Here is a 17992-nt window from a genome sequence, read left to right as displayed (position 1 = left end):
ATGGGATTAATTGGTAATTGAAGGCAGGTAGGGTGTGGCTGGAGGGGGTGGAGCATTGGGGGAGTGGCTTTGAGGTATGTATTCCTATTTGGCAAGTGAAGATGGATCTGTCTCTTTTCTGTCATCATGTGAGCTGTTTCCCTCTGCCACACTCATCAGCCAAGATGTTCAGCCTCACCTGGAGTCTCTGGGGGGGATGGAGCTGGCTGTATTATTGACTAAGACCTCTAAACTGTGAACCCCTAAATAAGTTTTTTCTCCTAAAATTGTTCTGATCAGATCTTTTAGTCACAGTGGTGAAAAAGCTGACTAAAGCAAATATTATTATTATCTTCATCTTAGACATGAGGAAACAGCAATAAGGGGTTGAGTAAGTCCTAGTCCTAGAGTTTTTAATTACTGTGTTAAAATTTTTGAGAAAGGTACTCTAAAAATTGTATGTATAGGTTGTCACATATTTCTTTTATAAATAAATAAAATAATTCACTATAATCATTTTATTTGCAACATTGAACTCACTAAATACATCTATCACTTTTACTTTATTAGTGATAGACATTGATAATAGGTTAATAAATACATTTTGAGTGCTTTCATTCTGCTCTACTTTAGGACATAATGCTGTTCCCTTTTCCTTTGTGTTAGCTAGGAGCACAGTGTTAGCTAGGAGCACAGGCACTCTCCATGTTCTTTCTGCAGAAAGATTGCATAGAGCCAGATTAGGATAAGGATGGGGCTCCAAGCTTATCTGTAATGGTTCTGAGTATCCAGTTATTTTGAGTCTTGGATAGTGTTTTGATTTGGATGTGAGGTGTCCCCCCAAAACTCACAAGTAAGACAATGCAAGAAGGTTCAGAGGAGAAATGATTGGGTTGAAAAGGGTCTTAACCCAATGATAATTTAATCCCCTGGTAGGAATTAACTGAATGGTAACTGAAGTGGTAGGGTGTGGCTGAAGGAGGTGGGAACTGGGGTTTGGTTTTGTATATATATTTGTATCTGGAGAGTTGAATCTTTCTCTCTGCATTTTGATCACCATGATGTGAGTTGCTTTCCTCTGCCACCCTCTCCTCCATGATATTCAGCCTCACCTCAAGCCTGAGGAGCACAGCCAGGCTTCTATGGACTGAGACCTCTGAAACTGTGAGCCCTCAAATAAACTTTTCCTTCTCTACACTTGTTTTCAGGTCAGATCCTTTAGCCACAGCAGTGAGAAAACTGACTAAAACAGTCTTCTCTGAAAGAGTTGCTCTAAGGACCAATGGATTGGAGTTCCTTGAGCTGTTCTCAAGTCAAGGCATCTTGTGGCATAGATGCAGACATTGAGGAGAGGATGGGGGTAATTTTGTTTCACATGCTCATCTTTCCACATCAACTGTTTTTTATGTCAAACTCACTTTTCCACTGCAGGAAAATGCTTGTTTCTTATTTATTAACATCCAGACTGATGTACAATAGGTTGGTCATGGTCATGACCCCAATCCAAGATTCATTTGGAGATTTTCAGCTGTTTGGACATGAAGCAGTTTATAATATATTACTTCTTTCAATTTATTTGAAACCTTTCCACTTCTTACCTGGTAGAGCCATTATACTAGGAGCCAACAAAACAAATATAGATGGATATGGTTCCTAAATTCAAGTGGCTTTATAGTTTGGAGGAAAAAAAATATATATATGTAAATGAAAAATTATAGTGACTTAATAAGTTAGTAATAGAGGTGTGTGTTTATGTAGTAGGAGCTTGGGAAAGTCTACTCCAAAACGGGTTTTCAGCTGAGGATTGATAGTGTAGGATAGCTGAAGCATATTGTATTACCATTATAAGAAACATTGTTTTCTTTTTGGAGGTCTATTAAGATACCCCTCTTTATACTATAAGAAAGCAACTTCCTAGGGAGACTTCAGAGGTAGGTTTTCTGTTTAAACAGAATTAAAAATCTTTTTCCTGTTCAACTTCATTCCTTTCTGCTCATTCTGTTATTCTTCCTGATCTCCTAGTACTTATGTTGTCAATTGTCAGGTCCTACACTTGCACCTGTTTATTGACATTTTCTAATTTGCTTTTACATGCCTGAGAGGCTTGTAAGATGCTTTACTATTTTTGAATTTTATTTTACATTCTTTCTGCTCCATGTCATTTAGACACTACACAACAGTTTTTGATGTGTCTAAAATATATCTGCTTAGTAAAAGCAATGTTCTGATGAAAAATAACTTTATATATGCTCCTTAGTTGGAATATATAGGTAATTTAGGTGCTTATGTCATCATATTACAAAATACTTCCACAATCTAGAAAAAAAAATAATTGGACTGCTGTTTCAAAATGGCCCTGATAGAAAAGTACTTATTATTTATTTTGCATTGTTTTAGATACTTCCTTTGCAATCACTTAGGCCCTAATACAATGTTTTGATTAACCACATACAATTATAAAATTAAGCAACATCCTTTAGTGCCATATAATTCAAATACTAATCTGATATTTTGCTATTTTTAATAAATGGTTGGCTTTTGTTTGAACAACTTTGGTAACAGGGGACATTATTCTTTCTTGTCCCTCACTTATAGGCAATTTAATTTCTCAGAACTCATTTTTCTATTGGCCCCAAATATGTCTTCCTCTAGATTGAAGATTTTGAGAAAAGGAGTTAGTTTTGTAACTTGGTAATGTATGGAAATACTTTTGGGTGTCACAACTTGGGCTGCTGGCACCTATGGGTAGAGCCTAGGATGCTCCTAAACATTCTACAATAATATATGACCTCACATATCAAAGAGTTTTCCAGACAAAAATGTCAATACTGTCAAGGTTGAGAAACTTTGCTCTACATTCAATCTATTTATCCACAGAGAAAGTGTGTTTCCATTAGCAGCCTTTCAGATACTTGGAGACAGCTAACTCTGTGAAGGTTTTTGTATTCTTGGACTATTTTTTTCAATTTTCCTGTAAGAGTAGCAATTAATGTATGACCTTCCCAAAAACATTTGAGGGGGAATGAGGAATGAATCATTAAAGTACAGCAATGCTTGGTACAAATTGACCAGTGGTGGTTCACAAACTCTACTAGCACTATGGAATTGGGTGGAAGAAGTAAAATAAAACGGTCTCTTTCTCCTTTTCCCCATGTAACTAAAGTCCACAAAATTTATTGCAAAGAATTTGGTTTAAGGAGTAATTTTTCCCACGGATATAATCTGAGAAATGCATCGTATGTATGTCCAAAGTCATGTCATGATAAATTATGTCATAAAAACTGCTGCTCAGAGTTAGAGTTCCTGGGCTGTAGATTGTACTAGAAATCTTGAAAAAGGGTATAACTATACCAGGGATAAAAAGGAGGTTCAAGACAAACCTCTGACTTTTCTATGAGCTAAACTTTTAGAGGCCATTTAACCCAAATCCTCATTTGTTGCTTGAGTCACTTTAATATTCATAGACAAAACAATGACTGGGTAACTTATATTGCATGTTCCATTGAAAATTTGTTCTACTTAGGCAAGAAAGAATGAGAAAATGTTACAACCTCCAAAAAGAGTCAGGAACATTTTGGGCACATTTCAAGGAACATTTTTCACTGGACCACTTAGGAACTAACTACAGCCTATTTGAAAAGCACAAGCATAAACATTGCTTCTAAATAAGTACCACAAAGACAGTTGCTTAGCTAAAGGCAACCAACCTGATTCCCTTCTTGAAGAAATACTATTTTCCCTGAAGTGAGGGGTTTGCAGGCTTATAGAGAAGATTAGGATATAGTATTAAAATGCTTTGAAAAAGAACTTACCAGAGGGGTGAATAGACCCCCCAACTCCATTTGCTAATATAGAAGGATTTTGATGCTTGCTTTTATTGAATACTCAATTAAAAAATCAATAGTGTTGCTTTGTGAAGGGACCACCACAGAGTGGTTTGTCATCCTTAATTAGAACATTAGGAAAATAATTATCTAAGTCTTCATCAATGGTGATATGGCTTACCCCAGCAAATCTTAAGAATCCTCTCTTCCATTCAAAGCCCTCTCCTATAACACAGCAGGAGATGTCTCCTTTGCTGTATTCCTAAGAATTCCTCTCCTTTAGTGGGAAGAAAAGGAAGCTGTACAGAAAGTACCCCCTGAGGCAATGTGGCCAATAAAGCAACCCAGAGTTTATAACATCTAAACAACTGACCCAGCCACAGAAGGAAGATGCACAAATATGAATCTCTAAAATTCTCTCCCAATGGGCAATTTTGTTACTGAAAATTCCGGGCTTCAGTTAGTGACAAATGAATGACAGACATTTTTTAAATTATAGATTTGTACTCATTTGCTTCTACAGTTTCATCCTCTTCCCTGACCTAATTCAGTTCAAGCAGAAACACTTTCCGGGATATATTGAGGAAGTTGAAAGGAGAAAAGAGAGGATGGCAGGACTACCAGGCATATGCTATCCTCATGGTCATCAGACACCAGGTGCATGATGAGAATCATTCATGGAAACTGAAGAGGGTGAGTAAGAACGATACCCACAAAAATCTTCTATAGCGTCTCCCTCATTAATGTACAAGAGTGCCTTAAATTCACCATTAGGAGCCTACTACTTTGGATTGACACTAAGGATATTTTTAAGAATTCTTATTAAAGGACAAATATGTTTGCAAGGATAACATACTTCAATTCTTAGCTGTGTAAAGGCCTCTTTGGACCTCTTTTCATTCATGATGCTTTGCTGAAAGGAAGGTCTGATGTAGAAAGTTTCCTTGGAAGGGTGCCTGGAGGTCACTGTTTAGGGACCATTTGTTCCATCTCCCAGATTTACTTTGTTCTGGGGTATGGCCTAATCACAGAGCTGAGTAGTCAGAGGGAATGGAGACCCCTACTCTGTCCCTTTCTCTTTAGCTCACCTCCTTACTCTTGCCAAAGTCCTTGTCCCCATCCCCATAAACATTTACCACAAATTTATGTTCAACCTCCTCAGATCCAGTATCTACTTCTCACTGTGGCCCTATCAACCTTTGTCTAATCCAACTTTCATTCTGTCATCTAATTACTGAATTAGAGTAATTGCTATTTCACAGTAGTACTGAACCCCCAGCCAGGCTTTAAATGCCTTAAAGTCAAGAACATGTTCTATATGACTTTAGTATTCTCTCTAACCCTGTCACAGTGCAGAGCACACATTAGGCTCTTTATCCAGACTGACCTGCTGGGGGACCATTAGACTCATTATCTCATTAGACTGCTTGGCCACTGCAAAGGCCACAGAATTGGTTTTAAATGTAGCAACCATTTAATGAATCTTAATTTTTTTGGTGAAGAATTTTTCATGAATTTTCTCAATTTCTCCTTTCCACACCTTTTTGAGGTATTTTGCTCATTTTACAACTAACCAGCAAATGATGATGTTGGACTTCACACCCAGGTCTTTCTGATGCCAAAATCTATACCCATTTTTATATACTAGTTTTTTTTTCTTTATTTATAGTGGTATATCAGCATAAAACCATATCAGCATTTGTGACTTTATGGTGTATTGACCAGATAAATGAAATTAAAAGCCAGGTCCTTTGATGAGTAAGATTAGTGATTTCTTCCCTTGCGTACCAGTAAAGTGTTTTAGAACCCTACATTTTTTCCCCTTAAACCAGTCTCACCTCTCCTGGGGAGTTATAATGCCAAAAGAGTAAAATTAGGTAAAAATTTTATTTTGCAATATATAGCTTGTTAAATACGTTGGATAAATCATTATGACACATCTGCTCTGAAATAGTGCTATTTACTATGTTGGGATGGATTAATGTCAGAAAAAGCATATATTCCTGTTCCTTACTAGCAGTAACATTGGGCATAATATAAATATTTGTGAAATGATTGACATTCAAGATGAAATTGTTATTAAAGTATGGTGGGTATACATCTGAAATTTTCTCTTTTCTCCAATAACAAATTCTACCTCTACTGACCCAAGTATAGAAATAGTGACAAAATTAACATGCTGTGCTTTGAGATGTGCAATATTTTCTATTCATCTAATGAAGTCAAAGGGTGTTTATGAAAAACCAATTATCCTAATTACTTATAATATGACTGTGTGCTCTAAAGAGGGAAAGAAATTTGAAATAGCTCATTTAGAGCAGCACAGAATAACACGTAGAATTTTAAGTGCTGCAAATCTGGGATATAGAAATAAGGCTATTCCAATGCAAATAGAGCCACTTGAAATGGGTTTGTGACATACAAAGACAATATGAGTATCTTTAATGCTTGGGCTTTGATTACAGTAATTTGGTAGGAGGCAAAGTGTATTACTCTTAGAATCATGGACTTTTAATACTGTGACAATAGTGTTCTCACCAGAAAACAAATTGAACTTTAAGTAACACTGAAATCACATGTGGTAGCTGAAAAAGCAGAAAAGTGCAAAAGATCTGAATTCTAGATTTTGTGCTTCCTACCAATGGGAGTTTTCTTGAGACCAACATCTCTTTGGGAATTGGGAAAATGAGAAGGTTGAGCTGGATGATTTCTCAGTTCTGTTCTGTCTCTAAATTCTATAATCATGTACATAAGCACTGCAAGAATTTGAATGTTTCTTTTTTTCTAACAAAACCTGAGAATCAGTTATTGTTGAGGGCCTCACCCTCCCACTGGTGCAAAGGCCAAATTTGGGGGCCAACAGAGGTGAGGCAAAGAACCTCACCATCCCCCAATGGTGCAAAGGCCTATCCACAAGTATGGCTATATGCTGGACTGGTAGTCAATGACGGGTAAGATCCAATTGCAATGGTACCAACCTAAGACAGGAGGCTAACGCCTTGAGGTCAGCTCATCCGATAATGGGTAAGAGCTGTATGTAGTATTGGACAACCTAAGACAGGCATGGTCCCTAAGCCACATTGCTTGTTGTTTAATTAAACAGAAGGGGGGAGATGTTGAGGGCCACAGCCAAGTCGGGATGAGGCATGGCATTTTTGCCAGATGGGAGTGGTTGAGAGGTGATGCCAGCGAGCCATTAAGATGTTGATGATTATGTTAAGCTGTGTATTCAATTGTATATAGACCCCTGCTGTCTGCCTGCCCCCCCCCCCAGCTACTTTGGAGTTCTTCTGGGGATTCCTGGGGAGTTCAGTGTTGGTTGGTGAAGTTCCGGTGGAGGGAGTTCCGGTGTGTGTGGTGTGCGGGAGAGGGCTGCGTGGGTGGGTTGGGGGGAGTTCCACGAGAGTGTTCGTGGAGTGCTGGTGGAGTTCAGGCAATAAAGTTTCCTGTTTGAACATACAAGTGCTTTGTGGTGGCTCAGTGATTTGTGCCCAGCCAGACTACGGCAACTTATCAGCTTTGTGTCTACTTTATGTGCTAAGTCTTTTTGTTTTTTGGGGAGAGGGTTAATTATCTGGCTTCTCTGCATACATTTTAAAGTTTATATACTGAGAAATTCTTTATATTGTGTCTGAACAAAATGAAGCTTTAGTAAAAAATGTGTGTGAGTTCAGGGATATTGTACCTTCCTGTGATTGCTTTTATCCATGGCTTCAAATTCCTATTTTATGGAATTATGTAGCACTATTATTTACTGTAGGCGGGCCATTCTTTCCTGCTTCTTGACTCTGACCTGAGCCCTGTGGAATTGCTTCAGCTAAAGGGATACTAGCAGATATGACACAAGCAGGGGCTTGAAGAGGAATTATGCATGCAGTTGAGTTTGCATTCCCTCACACCCCTGCCATCACTCTGAAAACTTCCTTGGGCTAGAGCATTGATTCTAAGAGACAACCTGGGCAAAACCACCCCCTGCTAAGCCCAGTCTCCATTGGCTTACTGTAAAGGAGTGAAGTCATTACTTCAGGCTTGTAAACTAATAAGTAATTGGGTCAAACAATTGAATTTCAGGGCATTGTGTTATGCTGCAATAGCTACCTGTGTTATCAAATACTGATAGAAATATGACATCATCCATCGATGAAATTATTAGGATAGCCTTCTTTTGTTCTCCCCAAGACATAAAAGCAAAGAGACGCAGATTTTAGCAGGAATATATGCCAGTCTTACCTGTATGGAAACACTGCTGTAAGAGCCACCAATGACCCCTGCAATGAGCAGAGGGATATTTTCTTGAATGGCATATGATCCGTCAGGACACATATACTCAGCTTCATCCACTTTAGTCAAAGATGCCCTGACAAACTCCAGTGATTGCTCTAAAGCATAGGTATCCCTTGAGCATGTATCCAGAATATGAACACCCAACTTCACTCCGGGTAGAAGGTAATTGTCTTTGTTGATTTCATCAATAGCAAACAACATAGCTTCCAGGCGTTGGATCCCTCGATCTTCATTGATTCGCCCACAGTCTTCAGTTCCAGTGCCTTTTTCATTAATAGGAAATAGGCCCCCCAAAACAAGGTCACCTTCTATTTTAATCTCCCTCCTCATAAAGTTATGATCCCCTAAAGAGAGTAAAAATCCCTTTGAAAATAAAGCTAAAGTAAGAACTTGAAGTCTTGTCCACATCTTCATGAATCCTTTTTCTGCACCTCTGGGAGATATCAAGAGATAGAGCCAACGTCGCCCGCTAGTTCTCCTTTCTCATTTCCAAACTGGATCTTTGTCTTGTCCTTCATGTAAGGGAGGATCAGACTAACAGCGCCTGTCACCAAATTCCTAAAGAGATAAAAATTATATGAACAAATATGGTAAAGAAAGCAACAATGCATACATTGATGGTCTCCCATCAGAAGTTTGATGGACTAATGACTCCAATTGCCATACGCAAACACACACTTCACCATGGCCCAGACACTCTCCCACAGGTATGCCTACTGGGTCTCATAATACATAATGGGGTGGACTTTAGTGGTCCCATCGCACAGAAGTGGCTGGAGAGGACTAAAGAGGTAAAGTGACTTGGCCAATGTACTTAGATTGGAGATAGGGTTCAGACTCTTCTTCTAATGCCAAGTCCAGTACCCTACTCAGTCATTTACTTTCATTTTGGTAGGACAGCAACCTGTATCCCCATTCAGCTTCATGTGTAAACTTGCCCCTTTTGTGGACTCTTGGCCTTTCTCTTTGGAAACAAAACACAAAATTAATTAAAATTAATTAAATTACCAAGTCAGCACTTTTACCACCACATCCCTCTTCCCCTCTTCATTCATGAGCTCTCCAAAGAAATCTTTGTGGTGTTGCTCTGCTTCATCTCATCCTAGATGCTCTCAGCCCTCTGGATTCAATGTTCTGTCTTCAGCCAGGTGAGATGGTACACACCTATAATCCTAGCAACTTCTCAGTGTTTTTTTTTTTTTTTTAAAGATAAAAGATTCTGTTCCCACTGCTATAATAAAATGGTTTTGGAAAAAGCTACTATTAAACTAGTTTCTACATTGAAAAAAAAAAACCCACTCTACTCTTCATTTTACCTGGGCTTTATGGAAATCTTGATTATTATCTACATGTTACAACTCCTAGATTTCTGTTCTCATGCTTCATTTCTGGGTACATCTCAAATTCCATTGCTGAACAGCTGCCCTCCCCCTTTCTCTCAACTCCCTATGCTGGTCTAGCTCATTTTTTTTTAATAGTTTCACCACCCACTTAAATGGGTTCCAAATTCCTTGGTCATCTGCTTGCTAAACAGTTTTACCCACACATCCTTTGGACACCTCAAGGTCCGCATGTCATAAACTCTCCCTTATCTCTGAGAATGGATCTTCTCTGTGTCCAGGCTCTCAAGTCAAAAATCCACACTCCAGCATCCTCTCCATTTCACCTTCTTCCACCCTCTTCCTATTGGCCACTAATCCCTGAAGAGTCTGCCTGTTTAACCTCTACCAAAGCCATTGCTTCTTCCCTATCCTCATGATGCCAGGCTCTTATCAGGATCATGGCAATAGATTCTACAGAGCTGCTGGCAGCCCAACGAAGCACTGTTTTTATGAATTAAGATATCCCTTTCTCAGGTACAATTTTTAAATTTATGGTACAGCTATAGATGATGAAGTATGATTGCTGGTCATGTAGCCAGTGTCACAGGCAGTTCCTGGTGTGGCCCTCACATTTCAAGGTATGCAATAAGTGCTAGTGCTGGGGTTTGCAAAGTAGGTTGTAGCTTGGGACAGGGTAGAATGTATGTATCCACTGTGAATTAGGCTAAGCTGTGCTGTGAAGATCATGTTTTTGAGAGTAGTTGGGGTCTTCTCATGGAGCTTTCCAAAACACTGGAGCTGGCCAATTCCATGTGCACATGAACCCACGAAGCCATGGTATTCTCAGACACCCAGCTCCCTAGCACTAGAGTAAACTTTCGGTCAGTTCACACTCTTTCTTCCTTCCTGCAAGGTGAAATGTGCTTACTGTTTTCAGAGTCATGTGAGAGGTGTGTCAGCCTGTGATTTCTGGAGCATTCTCCTGAGAGGGTGCAGCCACCTGTCCCTGAGTGTGTGGTCCAGTTGGCTTGTCTTTTCTCCTACTTTTATGTGTGATTGTATATTGTTGGGGGCTTTATGAAGGAGGGGCCTCTCCTAGCTCCTTCCAGACTCAATCAGGATCCTGGAAGCCACACCACCACTTGTATATTCCCAGATGAATTAGCCAATGTTAACAATCTGAATAGTGTCCCATTGGAGGAGCCGCTCTAATGCACAGTCTTAATTACTGCTTGGAGTGGCCCGTCTCCTGTCAGACTCTACCGATCTTTCCTTGCCTACAGGTTTAAGAATTGACTTCTTGTAAGCATTTCTCAGTGCTCCATGAGCTTGTTCCTGGCCAGCTGTCAAGCCTTACTGCTCATTGTGCCCATCAGCCTTGTGACCCCTCTGCCTTTAAATCCCAAGTTCCAGGCATAGAATTGTGTAGACTTCAGTGGATGCTCAGGAGCTGATGACCCCTTGCTCCCACCCATGCTGTTGCCTTTTCAAGGAATGCCCTTCTATACTCATTTGTTGGCAAACACCTACTTGTCACGTAGGACACAGAAGTCTCTGCCAAGAAAGTCTAAGTATTCTTTCCTCTCTCTTCCCCAGTTAAATTGTTTACTTCCTGCTTTATATTCCTGCTGTAGCTCCTTCAAGAAATATCTGCTATCTGCTATTGCATTATAATTCATATTGTTTCCTGTACGTGCTCGTGGGAATAAATGAAATGTCACAGCATTTAGGATTATTTAGGTACCAAGAACAAAAACTCTCAATGAAAAAAATTGAGACAGGTACTAGTCCACTGTTTACTTCAACATTTTTGACATTTCTCCCTTCTCATGTTAGCAGTGCCCTTTAAAACCCAGCTTTCCACTTGCTTTCTGTTCCTTTCATGTGGAACAAATGATGAGTTGTTTTCTGGAGACACACAGTCAGCTGGGCTTTGCTTTGTTTATTTATTTAGGTGTGAATCTTGGCAGTGAGGGCGGCTACAGTCCTTGGAATGCTCAATGTTAACTCAGGGCATCTCTAGGATTCCTGCCACAGGGCACCAGGAAGTCTAATAATAATAATTTTTTAAGAAGTTGATACTGCAGCACCTTTTTTACTTTTTCACTTTTTTTTTTTTTTTTTTTTGGTCTTGTATCAATTTCTGGTCTCTCTTTGATCTTTATGTACAATTCCCTTTGAAGTGAAACAGCCTTGGATGGAAGGCAAAAGATACTGATCATTATTGCTAATGATAAAGATGCAGAAATTGCTCTACAAAATCATTGTTTTATTTGCCTAATAACAGAGAAAAGTTAACTGGAAGAAAGTCAATAACTCAGGGCTTACCATGTATGTTTATTAAAAATATAGGCATCTCTTGAATATGAAGAAAGTTTGACTATTCTGACTATTCATAGAGTAAAAATGACCTGATAGTCCATAGTAAGCTTATTTCTCTGTTAGGAAAATGCCTTAAGTCAAAGAAGACTTCAAATTAAGTGCTGCATTACAGTAATGGTAGAAGTATATATTGATCTATCTGTCTTACAGGTGGGGGCTGTGTTTATTTATCTCTATATACCTCGGAGCTGGCATAGTGGCTGCAATCCAGAAGATATTCAACAAATGTTTCTTGAAAGTAGATATCAATGATAATTATGTCTGCAAATAACTCTTTACTATTTAATTCCTGGCTTGGGAAATGGGAGATTAAAGAAGGGAAATGGGTTGTTTTTATCTCATTACACACCTAATTGCCCCAGATGATATTTCTTTATTGTGTTCTTTGATGGAGAGTGCCAACAGGTAAATATTTAGAAAGTAATATTGTAGCAGTTGAGCATCCTTAATCTGAAAATCTGTAATGTGATATCCTGCAAAATCTGACATGGTAGCACAAAAGAAAATTACAAACCTGACCACATGAAATGGGCCACACTCAAAATGCAGGCACACTAAACATTGTGTAAAATTACTTTCAGGGTACATGTGTAAGGTGTATGTGAAACATAAAGGAATTTCATGTTTAGATTTGGGTCCTATTCTGAAGAGATCTTGTTTTGTATATATTATACGTATAATAAATTTTAAAAATCGGAAATCTGAACAATTCTAGTTTCAACCATTTCTGATAAGGGTTTTCAACTTGTATACATGGAAAAGAAAATTCTTCCTCTGATTTTGGAAATTGCATTTGAGGTTAACTTCCTGTGAAGTTACAAGGTATATGGCTGAGAACTGGCCTACATTTACATCTGTGATTTTGGTCAGGAGAATACTAAATTAAAAAAAATGCATAATATCTTATTTCAAAGCCTCAGAGATACATTCATTCATCAAATATTTATTTAATTCCTCCTATATGTGTGCTAGGCCATGAGCTAGATACCAAGAATATATACTTCAATTATAGACAAATAAGCATTATTCCTAATGTTAAATAACATTCTAAATGCTTAGACATTTTTTATATAAAGTGATGGAAAATTGTTCAAATAATTCCCTGATTTTTTAAATACTTGCAAGTAAGTATACCATGGATTTACTGTTATTAAGAGCTTGACTAAAAAAGCAATCCATTCATACAACATATATTAAATAAATTTAGAAATTAGATATGCTTGGGGCTGGGATTGTGGCTCAGAGGTAGAACATTTGCTTACCCTACATGAAGCACTGGGTTCAATCCTCAGCACCACATAAAAATAAAATAAATCAAAATATTGTGTCCACCTATAACTAAAAAATAAATATTAAAAAAACTAGATATGTTGGCTATAAAACATTGTTATTATGACTGATAACAATGTCATGTAACATATTTTTTAAGCCTTCTGACAGGGCTATCTTCAAGTAAAGTTTAATGTAGTCTTACAGAATTACAAATCAAAAATCAATTAGAGTAATATTTAACTATACTGTCTTAGTATTTTCTTATTTACCTTTTTCCTTAAAGTAGAATTTATAATGATTAAGACTGCAGGACTATACATAATTTAGAAATATTTAGTAGTATTTAAAATGAAGCCCTAAGAAACTGAAAGTAGAAAAAATTAAAATTTAGCATTAAAAAAATAGACAAATATGCCTAATTCAATGCCATTGTTTATGTCTGTGTAAAAGCTTATGGGATTGTGGAAAAGGGCAACAACCACTTCTTTTCAGGTTCCTTTCACTATAAATCAGTTGGCAGCACATTCCCCAGATAAACAGACTCCCTCCTGCAGCCACATTCATATGCAGCTGGAGAATTGCAGCTCTACAGTCAAAGTTCTCCATTCAGGGATGAAGAGTGGTGTGTCACTATAAACAAGCATGTGTAGCCCTGCTCACCAGTGTTTTATTAATCAGTGCACTAATAGAATCTCAGAAGTTTGCTGTGACCATAACCCCTGGAATATGGGGGCAGGAAACATTTCTATATTCTGCATATGCTAACATGTATTTTTCTTCCTCTCTTGACTTTGCTCAGGGACTTAGTGTTGGAAACAAAATCCACTTCAACTTAATGAATAAGTAGTTATCCAGGGAAAAGAGAGAGGGTCTATTTGGGATAGATAATGTCAGAAACCATGTTCCTTTTTTCCTGGAAATAGATCTTTAAGTTGCTGAAGCATTTCTGAGTGTGCTCAAAATCTGCTCACTCAACCATCTGGAGCAAAGTTGAGCTTATTCCTATCATATATAATATGAGTGTGACTTTATAATTTATTAACTGTCAGAATTATAGGCAACAAAGGGCATAACCATTGCTCTTAGACTGCCATTTTCAACTGAATAAATAGGGGCTTTGTTGCACCTCTATTTTTAATGATAGAATAAATCATTACATGATTTTAATTCCTCAATTCTTACTAAGAAAAAAGGTATATTTTTTTTCCTGGACACATTTAAGAAGCTATTATGAATAGCTGACTGTTTGAAACTCAATCACTTTTAGCAGATCTTTTTAACCTTCCTCATTTTTCCAACTGTGAGGTGTCCCTCCATTTGATGCATTACTTCATACCCTGCTGTATTTGTCGTGGGGATCATATTTTGTTTTATGCTTTATTTGCACTGTTTTTTTCTTACATTGAAAATTGTTCCTGTTAGATGGTAAGACACTATAGACCAAGGACAATGTATTAAATGCTTTGTGTTTCCCACAGTGTCTCATACTCAGTTGTCAAATGTTGGGTACATGATAAATTCCAAGTAGCATTTAAGTTTTTGAGAGAGTCTGATCAAGAGATTTGAAAAATAATATGGAAAGCCCATTCAGAGAATGAAGAAAATCACTCAAAGAAGGTCATTTTTAAAATGATATTACAGAGAAATCTGTAATATTAAAATATTAAAATATTACAGAGAAATCTGTAATATTAAAATGACCTGACATTTTAATATTGAACAGTTGGTCAATTTTTTAGAGGAAGAAATGTATAACTAAAACTTGGAAAGTTGAGAGCATTTGGAGAAACTAGAAATAAAATACATATTGTTGATCCGACAGCGATTGGAAGGAATATAAAGTAATGCACCAGGGCTGGTGATATAGCTCAGGGGGAAAGGAGTTGCGTAGCATGTGTGAGGCCTTAGGTGCAAACTCCAGCACCACAAAAATAAATAATAGTAAAAATTAAAAAGAGTAATGCATCTAATGAAAGGTAAAGTCCATTGAAAGTATGAAGGATGGGCAGAATAGCATGGTGTGGACCAGGCCTAAAGACTAAGATTTGAAGTTAGGGCGAAGAGCTTAGCTTTTCCTCTGTTTGAATTTAAGGCTGTTTGAAATTCTATAATGTATATAACACTTTAAATAACTAAGAAATTAGGTTGAATAGTGGGAATTCTTTGAGGAGACCCTTTCCTGTGAGACTATTTTATTCATAGAGAAGATGAAAGTGGCCCAAGAACTCTAGAGGACTACACTGAGGAGGACAATACTGCCAGATGAGATAATGGAGCCAAAAAAGGAATATTGATGTTTCTTAGAGAGGCCCATTTTGCTATTTGGCCTTGGACCAAAATAAAATTTAAAACTTAAAAATCACACATTGTTTTCCTTTATCTTTTGAATTTAGAGGAAAGTGTCTTTATGATGTAGGCAAACAGATTTATAGTTGTGCTAAATTTTGGCTCTTATATAATTCTAATCAATAGGAACTTGGTTGGGTCACTCACTATAAAAATACATGAAAGATATGCTCACTTCTCTTCAAAGTAAATCTTTATTTCCCTAAACATCAAAGTGCACAGTATATTCTCTTGTGTGTGTGTGTTTGTGCACACATGTTGTGTGTTACTATTTATCCTGTTTTTTTTTTTTTTTTTTTTTTAATATCCTCAAGTTTCTTAACCCCAGTACAAATCTTTGAGTTGGAGCCTCCCTAAACTCCCTGTGGTTTACCTTTGTTCTCATTCTCTTAGAAGCTGCCAAGTCTAATAGAAGTTACAGGTTTGTCAGCATGAACAGAGAGTTTAGAAACTAGGTTTGTCAAAAGCTTTCCCTTTGCTTCTGGACAAAATGGTGAAGGGGTGAAATGGAGGAATACCTTTATAGGATTCTTTTCCGATGGGCAATATGGCCCATCAAATGGCCATTATTAATGATACCTAGGAATATACAGTTCCTATTCTTGCATGATTATGAAGTGTTCTCACAGAAAATTGACTCTTACTGATTCTGGTGAGAACGAATTACATTATTTGTTGTTAAGGTGAGAAAGAGAGGAAAAGAAAGTAGAACAAATTGTTCAAGGTGACTGTAAGTTGTAAGCATATAACTAGGATTAGCGTTTAGGTAAACTTCAGCATTATTGCCCAAGTCCACAAAAGAAAACATGCACATATTTCCACCAAAGTATCACCCCTGACTTTCAAATTTTCTTTAGTGCATGATTGGTTAAAATGTTTAAAAAAGCACCATCTTTGCCTGGTACCAAATGATATCTTCAGAATGTCTGTAGCTTCTGCTTATTGCTATGTCATAGTAACTGGTATTGGATTTGCCATTCTGCTGGAAATAGCTATAAAATTGAACAAAATATATAAACAAACTATGATTACCAAGAGAATCACCCAATGAATCTCCCATAATTACCCTCTGATTTCTTTAGTATTACGCATGGGGACACTTCCTACCCTGAAGCAGTGGCAGTCTTACTGGCCTAAACAAATAAAAGATGAGAGTCTGGGCTATTAAAGTGATTGCAACTTTCAGAGCAGAGAGCTGAGTGGAGATGGAGTGGTGCAAGTATTTGGCTGGTATTTGGCATGACTCGGTGAGATCTGGCAGATAGCACCTGTCTGCATTAGGGTTGAGGATAAATGTTGATATCAGAGTCTGTGTACAATTGTGCCTCAGCACCTGAAGGGACTTGGTTCTAATATTCCCTGTAAATAATAAAATCCTCAAATGTTTAAGTTTCTTAAATAAAATGGTCTAGTATTTACACCTAACCTACCTGTATCTTTCCATAGACTTCAGATAATCTCTATATTATTTATAATACCTTGTACAATATAAGTGCTATGAAAATAGTTGTTATATTGTATTGTTTATGAAATCAATGTCTGCATGTGTTCATTACAGACACACCAATCATAGTACATAACAGAGATAAGAAAGAAATAGTGCTGAAACAATGAATCTGGAGAGAGACTGTGGATCTGTGAACTGCCAGGAGGCTACAGCAGAGTATGTCTATGTTTCATGTCACTCATGTGGGTTCAGATTCATGCTCAACATGTGGTAAATTCAAATTTTGCTTTTTGGAATTTTCTAGAAATTTTTCCTATTTTGTAAATGTAACTGGTGGAATGCACAGATGGAGAACATATGAATATGGAGTTTTGACTGCATATCTGAGTGATGTGAGAGACCCAACCCAGCTGGAAGGCAGAGATCAAACTAGGCAACTTTATACTTTTTATTAAAACCCCAGAAAGGCAGTACTCTATGAAGGCTAAGCTCTGGAATAAAGGGCATGTCATAGGAAGAAGTACAGAGCAGACTTGCCCTAATAAAGACTAAAACTAATCTAACAAAACTAAAATGATCCACCTATTGTTTACTTATCGCCTAAAACAAAACTCAAAACTCTTAAAGGAAAATGACATAATTAAACTGCCTACAAACATATCTTTCATAGTGACTAACATGCAATAAAAATTCTTTGATATATAGGAAAATAAAATAGTGTCACCCAAAGAGAGAAAACACCATTAGCAATAAGCCCTGAAATGACTCACAATTTGTAATCAATACATGAGGACTTTAAATTGACTATTACAAATGCTAAAACACTTAAATAAACTCAGCAGAAAGGGGAAACTACAAAAAACATTGTACTATAATTCTTGAACTCAAAAGTAAAATATCTAAAACAAGAATTTCATGGGAGGAAGATAACAGATTAGAGCTGGCAAAATAATGAACTTAGAAGATATATTTAATAAGAAAAAGTATCCAGTCTGACCAGAGAGAAAAAAAGATTGAGAACAAATTGAACAAAGCTTCAGTTTTTTGCTTAGAAATATTAAGTAGTCTAATTTAAGTGTATCAGAATTTCAGAAGGAGAGGAGAGAATATGGAAGGAAAAATTTTTTTGAAGAAAC

The 17992-nt window shown here is 37.3% G+C and overlaps 1 protein-coding gene across 1 annotated transcript in view; it reads right to left on the bottom strand.

Moving 5' to 3' along the window:
• Grm3 (glutamate metabotropic receptor 3) overlaps positions 1 to 8501 on the bottom strand; it is an 85500-nt gene extending 76999 nt beyond the window's left edge. Inside the window, exon 1 of the mRNA XM_026414570.2 lies at positions 8034 to 8501. Within this exon, the coding sequence (XP_026270355.1) occupies positions 8034 to 8501 (468 nt within the window). The remainder of the gene's footprint in view (positions 1 to 8033) is intronic.
• Positions 8502 to 17992: the final 9491 nt, after the last annotated feature.

Source organism: Urocitellus parryii, chromosome 3 (assembly GCF_045843805.1).
Source record: "Urocitellus parryii isolate mUroPar1 chromosome 3, mUroPar1.hap1, whole genome shotgun sequence".
Classification (NCBI taxonomy): domain Eukaryota; kingdom Metazoa; phylum Chordata; class Mammalia; order Rodentia; family Sciuridae; genus Urocitellus; species Urocitellus parryii.
Note: the sequence above shows the minus strand (reverse complement) of the source record. Positions and strands in the feature narration are given on the sequence as shown.